At 31.9% G+C, this 15,099-nt stretch overlaps 1 protein-coding gene and 1 long non-coding RNA gene across 4 annotated transcripts; one reads left to right on the top strand and one right to left on the bottom strand.

The window, feature by feature from the left end:
* Positions 1–1,822: 1,822 nt before the first annotated feature.
* On the bottom strand, positions 1,823–3,263 carry LOC121232186 (uncharacterized). Of its 2 annotated transcripts, XR_005930458.1 has the most exons (3): positions 2,789–3,263; positions 2,560–2,713; positions 1,823–2,434 (listed from the first exon to the last, which is right to left on the bottom strand). It is a non-coding gene; the product is annotated as an uncharacterized lncRNA (long non-coding RNA). The 2 variants fall into 2 exon arrangements; XR_005930457.1 differs by lacking the exon at positions 1,823–2,434 and having other exon boundaries at positions 2,535–2,713.
* A 518-nt stretch (positions 3,264–3,781) lies between these two features.
* Positions 3,782–7,197, top strand: LOC107940888 (internal alternative NAD(P)H-ubiquinone oxidoreductase A2, mitochondrial). Of its 2 annotated transcripts, none has more exons than XM_016874351.2 (9): positions 3,782–4,250; positions 4,673–4,886; positions 4,982–5,142; positions 5,357–5,422; positions 5,561–5,724; positions 5,907–6,021; positions 6,436–6,615; positions 6,697–6,861; positions 6,962–7,197. In XM_016874351.2, the coding sequence occupies exons 1-8, from the start codon at positions 3,819–3,821 to the stop codon at positions 6,847–6,849; spliced, it is 1,485 nt and encodes a 494-aa protein (XP_016729840.2). In that variant the 5' UTR covers positions 3,782–3,818; the 3' UTR covers positions 6,850–6,861; positions 6,962–7,197. The 2 variants fall into 2 exon arrangements, with proteins under 2 accessions (XP_016729840.2, XP_016729839.2); XM_016874350.2 differs by having other exon boundaries at positions 6,958–7,197.
* Positions 7,198–15,099: the final 7,902 nt, after the last annotated feature.

Here is a 15,099-nt window from a genome sequence, read left to right as displayed (position 1 = left end):
TGAATCTTGAGACGTGGAATGAAAATGATTATGCTAAAACTTGTTGTGTAGAGAATTTCATTATATGTTTAATACAATTTTGAATGCTTTAACATTGCCATGCTTTTATTCTAGTTTAACGTATAACTTTGTTAAGATATATGTTTGACATGCTCATATCAAGGTAAGGTAAGTATAGTGATTTTCATTTGAATTTACTAATCATTTTATGATTACGTGTATGTTTGCATGTAGATTTTGTTTTTGGATTCTTAAACCTGAACTTAACTCCAAAACATTACACTACGCAATCTTTAACCTATTTTAATTTTCAATCCATTGGCCTATCCTCAATCATTTGGAAGAATTAATTCATGATGAAATTCAAATCAACACAAAAAGATAAATAATAACATAATTATAACAATGAAAAAGATTTAAAGAAAAAAGAAGAAAATTTTTATTCAATTGAAGCACATTTCTTCAATAATTCAATCTAAGAGTTGATCGAATTTACAAACAAAATCTCCAAACAATCACTCTTGAAAAACAAAGAAGAACTAAAAGTCTAAGTTAGAAAATTAGATAAAAACAAAATAGTTTCTAATAACCTAATTTCACATATTTATCGTAGCCTAAAGTATGCTATTTATATGTCTTTGTATGACCTTCTAGGGTTTCAAAGTCAGACTTGGCATCAAAGAGTCGAAAATTTGCATTTAAAGACAAAAATGGGGCCAAAATGGCCAAAAGCGTTGCAACACACGTCATAGGCGCTACAACATCCACGTTGTGCTCCAAGAGTGCCATGTCCTCAATTTGCTTTCATACGCTTCTGACCCTTCATTCTAAGTTCCATACACCTTTCCTCTAATATTTGCGGTTAATATTTCCTCCAATCGAGAGAGTCCTGATTCAGTGAACTTCTTGTTATGAATAAGTTTTTTTAAAGCATTTGAGTTGTTGATAGAATTAAAAGAAAAAATTATGATACGAGATAATATTTTATTGCTGTTGAGAGATTCAATCAATAAATATATAATAGATAATATATAGAATTTTAAAAATTGAATTATTGTCAAATCGATTAAATATTTACCTTTTCAGTTCAATCGATTCAACTTTTAGTTAAGAAATAAAAATTAAAAAAATTTCAATTTTTTAAAGAAAAATCATAATTTTCTACGAATTATCAAATTTTTATAAAAATTCTTTTATATACTTTCCTGTTCGCCAAAGAAAAAGCTCTTGGGCTTACAGATTAGGCCGAACTGATTTTTGGTACAATGCGGTGGCCCAATGAAAGTCAGTCAAGAATCTACCAAAAGACAAAATAATCATTTTATAAAAAAAAATAAAAAAAAAAAGGTCATCTTCTTCCAGTCCCGCTACCGCTTGCAGCGCTACGGACCACCGCGGTCCTCGTCTTTCTCCACGTCATCAGCCATCTTTCGCATTTTGTATAAACTTAATGTTGACTTTTGGCCTTTAGTACTCAAACTTCTCTGCACCCAACTTAACTTCTTAACCAGTTTACTGAAATTCTGAAAATAATCCCTTCCTTGAAAAGAAATGACTATAAAGTTCGAATTTTTACATGTTTAGCTTCAAAAGAACTCCACTTGTCAAAATCCCATGTAACTACACTTGCTTGGAAGTAAGTAAAGAGCTTTTTGTCGTTTATGATTTTAAGGGATTAATTTTTAGTGAATAAGACAATTAGATTTGTATTTATAGCTGTTGCCTGTTGCATTATGCCTTTTTTTTTTGTATGTAAAAATTAAAGTGATGGGACGACGATGTAAATGTAATATTGTCATTTTTCTTTTCCTTTTTTTTTTTGTCAAGAAAGGAACTTCATTGATAAAAGGTTCTACATGAACAAAATGTCCTTTCTGGCATCCGCCTCAACAATTGGAATTAAGGAGCTACGAGGGGAGTTACCAGTACAAAAGAAATCATCAAAAGAGTTACAAACCAAAGAGGAATTATCAAGAAGGTTGTTCCGAATACGTACTAAACTCGAAAGATATGTTTAATACTCTTAGAAATCAATAGACAGAGGCTTACAATCATTCATAATTGGAGATAACAGTAGATTAGTAGTATTTATATTAGACATGAAATGAATGATTAAAGTAGAATCAACTTCAATGACCAAATGCCTAATATTTAAGCTCTTAGCAAGTCTAAAGCCGTCACGAAGGGCCCATAAGTCCGCTTCTACGGTAGTCGCAAGTGGAACATGACGAAATGACATATGAGCCAACAATCCAAGAGCCTTTGTGATCCCGGATCACTGCTCCTGCCCCCACGACCTCTTATTTTATGATAATAGTAATACTTGTAGTTTATGGGAAACTTTTTTGCAGGGATTTAAATTGCGGTTGTGGCTGCGTTTTTGGTCGCGTTATGTTTATCGCGGTTACGAACATAATGGATGCTATTGCGGTCACTGCAGGTATTGCGGTTGTGACTTTTTTTAAAATTCACACAACTAATAACTAATAACAAAGTAAAAAAGAAGAAGATATAAACGGGAATAACGAAAAAAATAACGGAAATAACGACTCTTATTACCGCAATTGACCGTTACCCATTAAATTGCAACCACGATCCACTGCTATTGGTGTGACTCCGCTTCACACAGCTATTTCAGCAATAGCGATTTCGGATGGCACCCCAACCGCTATACACCAGCCTCTATTCCACTACCCGACTGCTATTTTAATCCCTGTTTTTTGGTATCCACTATTTCAGACAATGGATAAATCATTTGAATGAGCAATATGGTTAGATTTTTACTTACAGTCTACATCTGTTTTAATCCAGTACACCCAGCAAGCAAACTCATATTGAGGCGGTTTTGAGATGGTCTTATAAACTTCTGTGCCCTCCATTGACTTTAATCCCAGAGGAACACACCTGTTGTCTTTATGTTGTGAAATCTGGTCTCCATCAGTATACTCATGTTCACTGTAAGGAGTATTATTCGTCTTCTGCCTCTGCAACCTTTTAGACTCTTTGTTAGCTATGGAGCTTTCAGGGTGGAATACTTTTATGACCTGAAAATTAAAGCTCATCTAAGAATGTTTGAAAAGGTTTGCCAAAGGCTTACCATCACCTTTTTCTCTTGGTTACATTAATAAATAACCTTTCAAATACACACCAATTGCAACTAATGAAAAGATAAAACAAAGTAAGAGAAAAATGGAAGCAGCAAGAGAGGAGAAAGGAACACAATGCTTAACCATGTTAATTGCCAGGAAGGAGGTATATTAACTACCGACAATTTTGCCAACTATTCCCATCTGACAGAGACTATCCGAGATAATCTGTTGTTGACTTGTAGACTTTAGGACTCAGATGTATTGACCGTGACTTGCCAATGTTTTACTCTCTCTCAGTGAATGGGAATGATGGCATTAGCATTGCCATAGATGACTTGTTTGGTCTGCATCTCCTCTTTCCCACATGTTTCCATAGGAGTCTCTTCTGCAAGTGATGCTTTTTCCTTCTTCACGAAAGTTCAATGGAGTCCCATGATCTAAATGGCACAAATGAGAGGATAGCCAAATTAGTAACATGCTATAGCCTACTTAAAGGTGTAAATGTACTTCAACCATTTCTTTCTAATCACAGTCTAAATGGAGTATGATGCTTCTTTTAGAAAATTTTAGCCCAGTGAGGGAATGGGCTTTTCTATTTGCATGCAAATTTCAACCATCACCTGACACGTGCCACTGAAGTTGACTGAAACTCTCCCATCCCAAATCCCAATACATCCTCCCCCAAAGCAATCTCTCATTGTTTTATGAAAGAAACGTAATCAGGCAGCCATGTTTTGGTATAGGAACTTGATCAAACTATCCACACCTATCAAATCCAAAACCCCCATCACCAAAAATCTTCTACAAGCTTCTTTATCCAACTTCAGCACCGCCAACCAACCCCCTGCCTCGGCTCAGGCTCAGCCATCAGGTCTCGGACCCACCAAGCCACACGACAAACCAAGGGTGGTGGTGTTAGGATCTGGATGGGCTGGTTGCAGGCTAATGAAAGGCTTGGACCCCAAGCTGTATGACATCGTTTGTGTCTCGCCTAGGAACCATATGGTATTTACTCCCCTATTGGCTTCTACTTGTGTTGGGACTCTTGAGTTCAGGTCCGTTGCCGAACCCATTGCGAGGATTCAGCCCTCCATCTCTTCAGCACCTGGATCTTATTTTTTTCTTGCCAATTCTACTGCAGTGGATACTGAAAACCATGAGGTATTTCAACAATATGTCGCCTTTATTGGGTTTAATTAGTTATTATTTCCGTTTTGGGAGAACTAAAATCAAAAGGCATTGACTGTTGGCTGAGTTGAATGTCAATTTAAGGTTGGGAGTCCTTTTATGATTCTAAAATTAGCTTGATTGTTTAAATTTTTGGCTTTGGGCTTTTGGGTATTGAATTTAGTTTAATTTTACTAAAGATTTCTACTTTTTTGAACTAGAGAATAGTGATGGATCGTATGTCTAGATATTGCTTTGTAGAATGCAATTGTTGAATTAAGCTTGTTGGTAGCATTCCCTCACTGTACTCGGAAAGTTCTTTGTTCTTGTTCTGTTTGATGAAAAATAAAATGCAGTAGGAAATTTTGGATTTTTGACCTTTTGATCATGGAATATTTGGTTTTGGGTATTTGAAGGTGCATTGTGAGACTGTTACTGATGGAACCGACACCCTGGACCCATGGAAGTTTAAGATTTCATATGATAAGTTGGTAATTGCATCAGGAGCACAGGCATCGACTTTCGGAATCCATGGTGTGAAGGAACATGCTATTTTTCTGCGTGAAGTTCACCATGCTCAGGAAATTCGGAGGAAGCTACTTCTCAACTTGATGCTATCCGATGTGCCGGGTAATGCCACACTTTGGTTTTTCTACCTGCTGTAATGGAAAATAATTTCTTGAGTATGATTATATGTTTTACCTATTGGTTCGGTGTCGAGGCAGGGCTTCCTGAAGAAGAGAAACGTAGATTGCTGCATTGTGTTGTTGTAGGAGGCGGTCCGACCGGGGTTGAGTTTAGTGGTGAACTTAGTGATTTTATTAGGAGGGATGTTCATGAAAGATACACTCATGTAAAAGACTATATCCATGTCACACTGATTGAGGTTTGTTTCACTACGATATCAGTTTTTCCTCCGTACTGCCATTTATGTAGTTCTTTTGTCTTCTAATATCTTTGTTGAAGCCAGTGCTGGCTTTCTGAACTCTGCCTGGAAACTTGAAGACCTTCTTGAGATTCTTCTTGTGCTCATGCCTTGTTTTAAGTTGCTGAATTGAGGAGATTTGTGAATTATAATAAAATTATTATCTTTTTTTCAGGCTAATGAGATACTGTCTTCCTTTGACGATCGTCTCCGGCGCTATGCAATTAAGCATTTAACGAAGGTAAAAGATGGTTGATTGACGCAAATATTGTTTTAGCTTTCTAACTCCATTGAAGGAGTTTAAATATCTTCTGTTAGGCTGCTGAGAAGAGAGGATTTTATTTTATTTTTTTTATTTCATCAAGTAGTTTTTTCTCAGTCAGGAGTTCGTCTAGTTCGTGGGATTGTGAAGGATGTTAAACCTGAAAATCTTGTCCTCACTGATGGTTCTGAGGTTCCCTATGGATTGTTAGTATGGTCAACAGGTGTTGGTCCTTCTCCTTTTGTGAACTCTCTAGGACTTCCGAAATCTCCGGGTGGAAGGTAAGATAAAATCCCAGTGACATTGTTTTTATTTTTATGAAGATTTCTTGATGGCTTGGTAATATGCACCTTATAGAGTTTTGAACCAACTGGCATAAAAATTGTTGGTAAGTTTTCATAAATTGTAAATAAAACTTAAGATACCAGCTGGTTCACCTAATTCAATTCCTTTTTACTAACAGGATTGGTGTTGATGAGTGGCTTCGGGTTCCTACTGTGCAAGATGTATTTTCAATTGGTGATTGCAGCGGGTTTCTGGAAAGTACCGGCAAACCAGTCCTTCCGGCTTTAGCGCAGGTAAGCTAGGACCCCAACCTTTTCCATGCCTTCCTTCAAGTCTTTTTCTTCTCATAAAGTTCGAGATAAGATCATCCAGTTCCATTCGAAATTGGACTTGGGTGTTTCCTGCATGCTTGTTACTACATGAATTCATTGGATTGGCTAAGTGAACTGTTCTTACCTACTCCTAACTTAAATTTGATTCTTCCGTATGGTGTTTTTTTCGAACTACTCTTTTCAATCCAAAACACGGGTACAATACAGAGTTGGACCCAAGTTGTGTATCAATTGAATGTCAAACTCTATGATGAACTTTCTATATTAGCTTTCTAGACTAGATATATAGTTCTCTTTATACACCAGGGAGATTGATAATGCCTACCCTTTTGTTGCTTCGAACAACTGCGGTGCCAATATTTCAATCCTGTTCAGGTTGCCGAGCGACAAGGAAAGTATCTGGCAAAGCTATTGAATAAAATCTGTAAAGATGGTGGAGGACATGCCAACGGTGCTAAGGACATGAACTTGGGGGATCCGTTTGAGTACAAGCATCTTGGAAGCATGGCAACTGTGGGCAGATTTAAGGCTCTTGTTGATCTAAGACAGAGCAAGGTGATTCTGTTCTTTTTCTTTCCCCGCATTTGAGCTATTAGTTTGGATGAGTTGTGAGACTTATTTGATTCCTTTTTATAGGAGGCAAAAGGGATATCTCTAGCAGGCTTTGTCAGCTGGTTTATATGGCGCTCGGCATATCTAACACGAGTCGTCAGCTGGAGGAACAGATTCTATGTGGCTATTAACTGGCTCACAACTTTTGTGTTCGGTCGCGACATAAGCAGAATATAAACTCGTAGATAGGTATCTTTTTTTCCGTTTTAAGAGGCAAATGCTCGTTGTCCATTTTCATCCAGAGTATAGAGTTTTAATCGGCATCAATGCATTTGTGTTTGTTAGTCAGAGGTTAGCAGCAGCTTGGGGATTGGGAGGGAGGAGGAGGAGGAGGAGTTTTGTCTGTTATCAATGAATCTCAAGGCGATGTTGATTTGTTTACAGGACATACTAAAAATTACATACAATAATGAAATATATAGACGCAGGCTGCGTTGTTGATTTTTCCCAACTGTTATGAAATTATGTATTTATTACTCGTATCATAAAGGCTCTAATTTATAGATTACTATTTAATTTTTTTAATTATTTTATTTTATGGCTAAACTACAAATATAATGACGAATTTTGCCATTGAATTATTTAGAATTAGTATCAAATTATTGAGGACTAAATATGTTATTGTACTAGTAAAAAAAAAGTTTTTTCAATGACTAGAATAGAAATAAATTTAAATGTTAGTGTCTAAATTGAAAATTTTTAAAGTTGGATAACCAAGAATGCGGGCATAGTTGATTGATTATTTGTATAAATTATCTTTTATTTTATTTTATGGGTAAACTACAAATATAGTGAGTATACTATGCTTTTAATTTTATTTTGGTGATTCAACTATTATTATTAATTATTTAGTCATTTAATTTTATGAAAACAAATGTTTCAGTCAGTTTCAGTTTCCTATTAGATAAGGGATGAAAAGTGGGTGTGAGGTTTTTTTATTGACTTAATAATAAATTTAACCATTTAATATTTACCTATTTTAACAATTTGATTTTAAATTTAAAATTTTTAATAAATTTAACTATTAACGCTTACAAAATTTATCATCTTAATTTTAATTTTAAAAAATTCAAGAGAGATAGGAAAAATAACAAATGGAAAAAAAGAATATATATAATATTTTTTTTTTTGTCCTGTGTAAATATTTCATTGGAGTTCAAGTTTTCTTTTCTTACAGATGTCAACTTTGAACTTAAATGTGTAACAGAACAAAACTTTAGTTAAAAACTACTTTAAATACCTAAAGTGGAAAATTTACAAAGTTTGAGTACCTATCTTTCATATAAGCCAAAAAAAAAAAGCAAATTATATAAGTAATCACTTATTTCCTTTTTAAACGTTTAATTATAAAAAATTATAAAATAATTATTAATATTTTTAAATTTATCATTTTTGGTCGTCTACCATTAAATAACTAATAAAAAAATAATTTGACAGAAAATTGACGATGCTTTTAAAATTTTAGTCTTTTAACATTATAAATGATGTGAATTTAATCTTAATTCAGAAAAATATATTAAAAAGTCAACTGAGGACCCGACAACTGAGTTTCATAAAAGCACTTCCAGTTTTAGGACCGCATAAAGCTTTTCAACATAAATTCTTACAAAAAAAAATCCTTCCAAATAGATCAACTTTAGCTTAAGATACTCTCCAAAATTTTTAAATGGATTTGAAATTTTTCAATATTTTATCAAACCCCTCCTAAGTTTTATTTTAGCAATAAATTAAATTTGGTAAAGTTATTTTACTATCCAAATATTTGTACTTTTTCGTATATTTGAAATTTATTTTTTATTTTTATTTTCAACAATTTAATTTTTTTATTCTTATTTTTAAAGATTTAGTTTTTCTACTTTTTATATTTTAAAAATTCAAGTTCAATTATTAACTTTGCCAAAATTCTTTTATTAATTTCGTTGAAATGAAATTTTGAAATAAAAAATTATTTACTTAGTAGTAATGTATAAAAAATGATGTTGTAATGAACTTAATTTTAATAGATATATTTTAACAATATTAAGCACTAAACTTACAATTTTAAATCCAAAAAATAAAAATATTAAATTTTTTAAAATAAAATAAAAAAATAAATTACAAATATACAAAGCATATTATAATTTTTAAATTTTTACTTTATAAATTAATCTAAAATAAATAAATAATTAATACAAGACCGAGCGTGCTGAAATCATACTACTGAGTCTATATAAAAGGAATGCCTAACACCTCCTGACACGCATCCAATCACCTTTTGTTGATTTTTTTGCCATTATAATTATAATGGTAAAACTTCAGTTTTAGTCCCTCTATTATTATAACATTTAAATTTAGTTATATTTTAATTTGATATAATTTGGTTCTCAAATTTTACAATAACATTAATTAGTCTAAATAATTAACCTCCTTAGCTGTTTTAATTATTTCTTTAAAAGAATACTATTCTACTAAAAAATTGTTTTAACATAATGAAATGGAATAAGTGTTATTAAAAAATACACATTAGCTACCAAAAATATCTTGGGTAGTAAATATTTGAACTTACACAACTTTTTTTAGTCATTATAATATTGGTAAAATTGTAGTTTAATTTGACATAATTCGGTCATCATTAGTTAGTCCAAATAATTACAATCCTTAATTATATCGATAAAATGATTACATGAATTTCTCTTAAAAACACAATTTTTAATACAACACATATATTTTTGCATGAAGTTGGAATGAATATTTTTAAGAGAAAAAATCGAACTCAACATTTTGATCAAGGTTCAACTATTTCAACTAACCAATGACATCATGTAGAGGAACCAAATTATATAAAATTAAAGAATAAATACTAAGTTGTAAATTGTAACTTAGTAAAGGGATCATTTGGCATTCAATTTTTTTTATAAAAAAGAAATACTAAAAACAATATATGCATTACAAATGATAAAAACATGTTGGAATGAAATTGATTAATATTAATTTCTTTTGGTACATAACATATCATTAAATTTTAAGAAAAATGATAATACTCTAGAACGTCATATTTTTATGTGCTAATTACATGTTTATTTTGAGTATGATCCTACTAATTTGGGCTATTTATGGTTCTTTGTCTTGTAGGGACTAAATTGAAGGCAAAATAAAATTTCTAGGAGAGAAGTAGTGTCGAAAATGCAAAGTGTGCAAGACTTTTGGGGTAAAAATACAAAAGAAGAGATTTTATAGCACAAGACTATTTTAATTCCAATTATATTAGGATAATTATTTAGATTTAATTTTTTCATTTATATTTTATTATCTTTAATTATCTTTATTTATTTATATTTAATTTTTAGAATTTAATTAGGAATAGACTAGGTTTTCTAATACTATTTATAGGGGATGGAGTGACACAAATTGGACACATCTTTTTTCTGTAAACACTCTCTCCCCTAAAAAGCTTAGTTTTTGTTTTCTCTATATTTTCTTCAATAAAATTTCCATTTCCATTATATTTATTTCTTTCCCAAAAATCATGAACCACTAAATCCATCTAGCCAAAAGTTGTCAAAATTCCCCAAAAATGGTTCATGAGGCTTAGAATCCGCGCTTAGTCTTCTCAACAGGGTATTTATCGCTTCTCCGCATTACGGGGCAGACGCTTCCGTCCATGTCCCTTAATAGGTGATATTTTCAACTTGTGAACAACCGCTTTTTACATTTTGGGAAGATTGCACAGTAGGTTCGTTGGCTTTCTGCGTCAGAGGTTGGCGATTCCAAGAGACAAAATGGCGTGGTATTCGCCGTTGGGAAGTGACTATCTAGTAGAAGATAGTCCCACAAAAGCGATTATTGGCTAGAGTCAACTTCCACCAAATGATGTTTGATAGTCCTCACGTATATAGCATTATTAGTCACCGAAGTGAAGTCTTGGGTGTAAACCATGTCGACATAATTGACTCAGCAGTAGAAAAAATTTTTGAGTCATCTTATGGAGATAAATCTAAAATGATGTTTGATGATTTTGAATCTGTTAATAAATTATTGGCACCTATGGATACTAAACTTCTACCTTCTGTTGTGCAGGCACTAGATCCGAAATTAAAATAACTTCCCGAGTATCTCAAATTCACATTTTTGGAGAATAATGAGACCATTGACGACTTAAAAGGGATCAACCCCTTGGAGGAAAATATGAAACCAAGGAAAGAGGCGCAAGGACAATTAAACCCAAATATGATGAATGTGATAAAAAAAGAGAATTTCGAAACCCATACAAACGAAAGAATTCAGCTGGAACAACCCCAATACTAGTTGAGGCGTCAAGCTAGCGATGTTAAACAAGCGCTGCGCTTATTGGGAGGCAACCCAATTTTTATTTTTTATTTTATTTTATTTTTTATATATTTATTCATTACTTTATTTTATTTTATTATTTATTAATTTATTTTGTTTGGGTGATAATTAATTTCTCTTCTTTTATTTGGGTACACCGACGCGAAAATAGGGAGAAAAAGGAGAAAAACTAAAAAAAATGGCATGAAATAGCCCTAATCTTATCCTTATTTCAACCAAGAATAGCGCATCCATGCTCCTGATTACCCACAACCTGCAACCAAACATCAACCCTTCAGCCAAACACTCCATCTATACACCTCCAAACCCTAAAAACTTATCCTATTTTTCACCCAAACTCCCACCAGCCATTGCAACTTCCTTCTACCCCTTCCACCGCTGATTTCTCCAACACCATGGTAAAAACCCGAAGTCGAGCCACCGCTGAACCATCATTCACCATGAATAGCTGCCGGCGTCAATACCCAGCGCCCCAACACGTCAACTTAGCCGATGAACGCCTTCCCCTCCTCCACGCGACGTCAAACCTTTTTCTCCTTGCATTTATGCATACACGATAGTGACGACATGGGGAATGTTCTATACTCTTTCTTTTCAGCATATTTATTAATATTATTTTTTACATCGAGGACAATGTATTTTAAGTAGGAGGAAGACATTCCTCATTATTTCTGTCATTTTATCTGCTGATTTTACTGTTGTGTTACTGTTGCTGCTGCCTTGCACTCGTTTCTGCCCACATTTATTTTTTTAAGAATATTCTGTTTCTTTTCATACCTAAGATTTTTACCAGGAATTGCCCATTGTTTGGCTTACAATCATGATTTTTGTCTTCTGAGAAAATTATGATTTTCCTATAATTGATTTCATCCCCACTGTTTTATTTATATTATGTTAAAATAATTATGATTAATAGAGTTAACCCTATTTTGCTTTTAGTAAATTTGATTAAGTCTAAATATAGAGAGGACACTTAATACAATTGCATGCTTAAAATATGTACATGACTATTAAGGTGGTTGCTGAAATTTATTTTTGACACTTGATTGTTGCTCCTAAGTCCTCCAAAATTAAAATTTCGTTTAATAATAATGTTTCTGTGGTTATAAGTGCAACTTAAGATGTGACTAGCTGAGTAACCAAGGTAGGGTGCTTGGGTTGTCATCCTATTTCGCGTTAAAAGGTTGTGTGACGTGTTAGGTAAAACTCCCCTAACCGGAATTAATTTTTAAGAATGTGTTGGGCTGAGTAACCGGGGTAAGGTGCTTGGCTGTCATCTCTCTTCGCGTCAAAAGGTTCGATATGTTCTTAAGAAAAATAAAAATTAAGAGTGTGTTGGGCTGAATAACCAGGGTGAGGTGCTCGGCTGTCATCTCTCTTCGCGTCAAAAGGTTCAATATATTCCTGAGCAAAAATTAATTAATTAAAAAAGAAAAAAAAGAGATGTATTAATAAAATGTGGGGACTAAAGGTAGAAACAACTAGGGTGTCTTGATAGGTTTGGTAAATTACCTAATTTTCATGAAATAATCCAAGTCGATCTTAATTTTTGTGTGTGTTAATTGGAACATTTTTTCAATTTTACTTAAATCAAGCTAAGGGTTCTCTTTATTTTTCGTATGCATTTTGACTAATTTTTATAAAACTTTGGAGTAGTATTTTTTTCATGGCAGGATCTAATTTCCACAGTGGATAAGAACCATACTTGAGGGCAAGCATGGGCTAAGTAGGGGGAATTTGATAATACTCTAGAACGTCATATTTTTATGTGCTAATTACATGTTTATTTTGAGTATGATCCTACTAATTTGGGCTATTTATGGTTCTTCGTCTTGTAGGGACTAAATTGAAGGCAAAAAAAATTTTGTAAGCAAAAAGCGTGAAATTAAGGATGAATTAGGCCAGCACGCGAAGTAGGAGAGAAGTGATGTCGAAAATACAAAGTGCGCAAGACTTTTGGGGCAAAAATACAAAAGAAGAGATTTTATAGCACAAGACTTTATTTTAACTCCAATTATATTAGGATAATTATTAAGGATTATTATTTGGATTTAATTTTAGGATTTATTTTCATTTATCTTTTATTATCTTTAATTATCTTTATTTATTTGTATTTATCTTTTAGAATTTAATTAGGAATAGACTAGGTTTTCTAGTACTATAAATAGGAGATGGAGTGGCACAAATTAGACATATCTTTTTCTGTAAACACTCTCTCTAAAAAAGCTTAGTTTTTGTTCTCTCCATATTTTCTTCAATAAAATTTCCATTTCTATTATATTTATTTGTTTTCCAAAAATCATGAACCACTAAATCTATCTAGCCAAAAGTTGTCAAAATTCTCCAAAAAGGGTTCATGAGGCTTAGAATTCGAGCTTAACAGGGTATTCATCGTTTCTCCGCATTACGGGGCTGATGCTTTCGTCCATGTCCCTTAATAGGTGATACGATTCTGCCTAGGATTTCGAGAAACAAACATTCGTGCAATGTGGTTCTTAAGGATTCGACCCTACTTCCTCTTTACTGTTCTTTTTCATTATTTTGTAGGGAATAAAATATTTTTTGTGCTCTCATCGACTGCATAAAAAAAATATAAAAAGATTTCCGCTAATAATATTTCTTTTTTATCATACAAAACTAACAATAAACAGTGAGCAATCTTAGAACCCATAAGACTCGAAAAATCACCCATCAACATTTTTTTAATATACCAATTTTTTCTTTAAAAATAAAATACTACACTTTCTTTCTCTAAGCCTCTATTTGATGCCATCTCTTGCTCCCTTATTTTTCACGTTAATTTTTTTCCATTTCATTTTTAATGCATCGGAAAGCTTAATTCCCCTCTTTTCAATTTCAATTATAGGTCAATTATTTTGATAAAAAAAATATTATAGGTCAACTATAATTTTCATAAATTTTCATTTCGAGCATCAACTTTTTTTTTTTACATTTTAAGCACTACATTTAAAAAATTATTTTTATTTATCACATCCGGTTAATTATACACTTATTTTAGTCACCAAGCTTTAGTAACTTAATTTATCTTTTTAATTTCTTTTATTATTTTTTTTCTTTTAGAATTCATTATTTTTCAGTAAAAGGGAAAAATCTGAATTTTTTTTACAGAGAATTACTTGAGTTTTTACATGAAAAAAACTATTTTTTCTTTTTAATTTCATTTTTATTATTAATTTTAGTTTTTTCAATAAAAAGGAAAAATAAAAGGAATTGTAAGAGATTTTGGAGTGTTTAGTAAATAAATTTTTATATTAAATGAGTAAAAAAAAAGAAAAAAAAAGAATATTACCTAATTGTAAGGGGTTTGTTCAAATATGGTGTAAGAGTTTGGTAATTGTACAAGTTTTTTTAGGTATACCATAGGCGAATTTAGTGGGGTTGGCAGAGGACTGGCCTCCTTAAATTAGAAAATTTTTATTTAAGCTTTTTAAAATTTTAAATTAGTGAAGTTAAAATTGCACTATAACCCACTAAAATTATAAAATTTAATTTAATCTTTTAAGGATGATAAAGATATAAAATATAAAAAATTAAAATTTTATTCGACTTCCAAAAAAAAATTTCTTACTTCGCCCCTGAATATCACTACAATTATTAATTACATATAGTCTACTCAATTAATATAGCGTACAACAAAATTAAACTACAATCAAAATTAAACTATTACTTAAATTCACTAAGTAAATGTACCATGCGTATCAAACCTAAGCACTCAAAATCCTAATTATAATTATAATGGTAAAACTTCAATTTTAGTCCCTCTATTATAATAACATTTGAGATTTAATTCTTATATTTTAATTTGATATAATTTAATTCTCAAATATTCCAATAACATTAATTATTCTAAATAATTAACATGTTTAACTATTTTAATTAAATTTTTTATGTTGATTTCAAAAAAAATACTATTCTAATAACAAATATTTTAACAAAATGAATTGGAAAGAGTGTTATTTAAAAAAGTTCACATCAGCTACAAAAAAAATATGTAGGGTACTAAATATTTGGGCTATCTAAAGACAACATTTTTTTAGTCATTATAATATAATGGTAAAATTGTATCTTCGATCTCTCTAC

This window comes from Gossypium hirsutum, chromosome A07 (assembly GCF_007990345.1).
Source record: "Gossypium hirsutum isolate 1008001.06 chromosome A07, Gossypium_hirsutum_v2.1, whole genome shotgun sequence".
Classification (NCBI taxonomy): Eukaryota; Viridiplantae; Streptophyta; class Magnoliopsida; order Malvales; family Malvaceae; genus Gossypium; species Gossypium hirsutum.
This window is presented reverse-complemented; position numbering and strand designations above follow the sequence as displayed.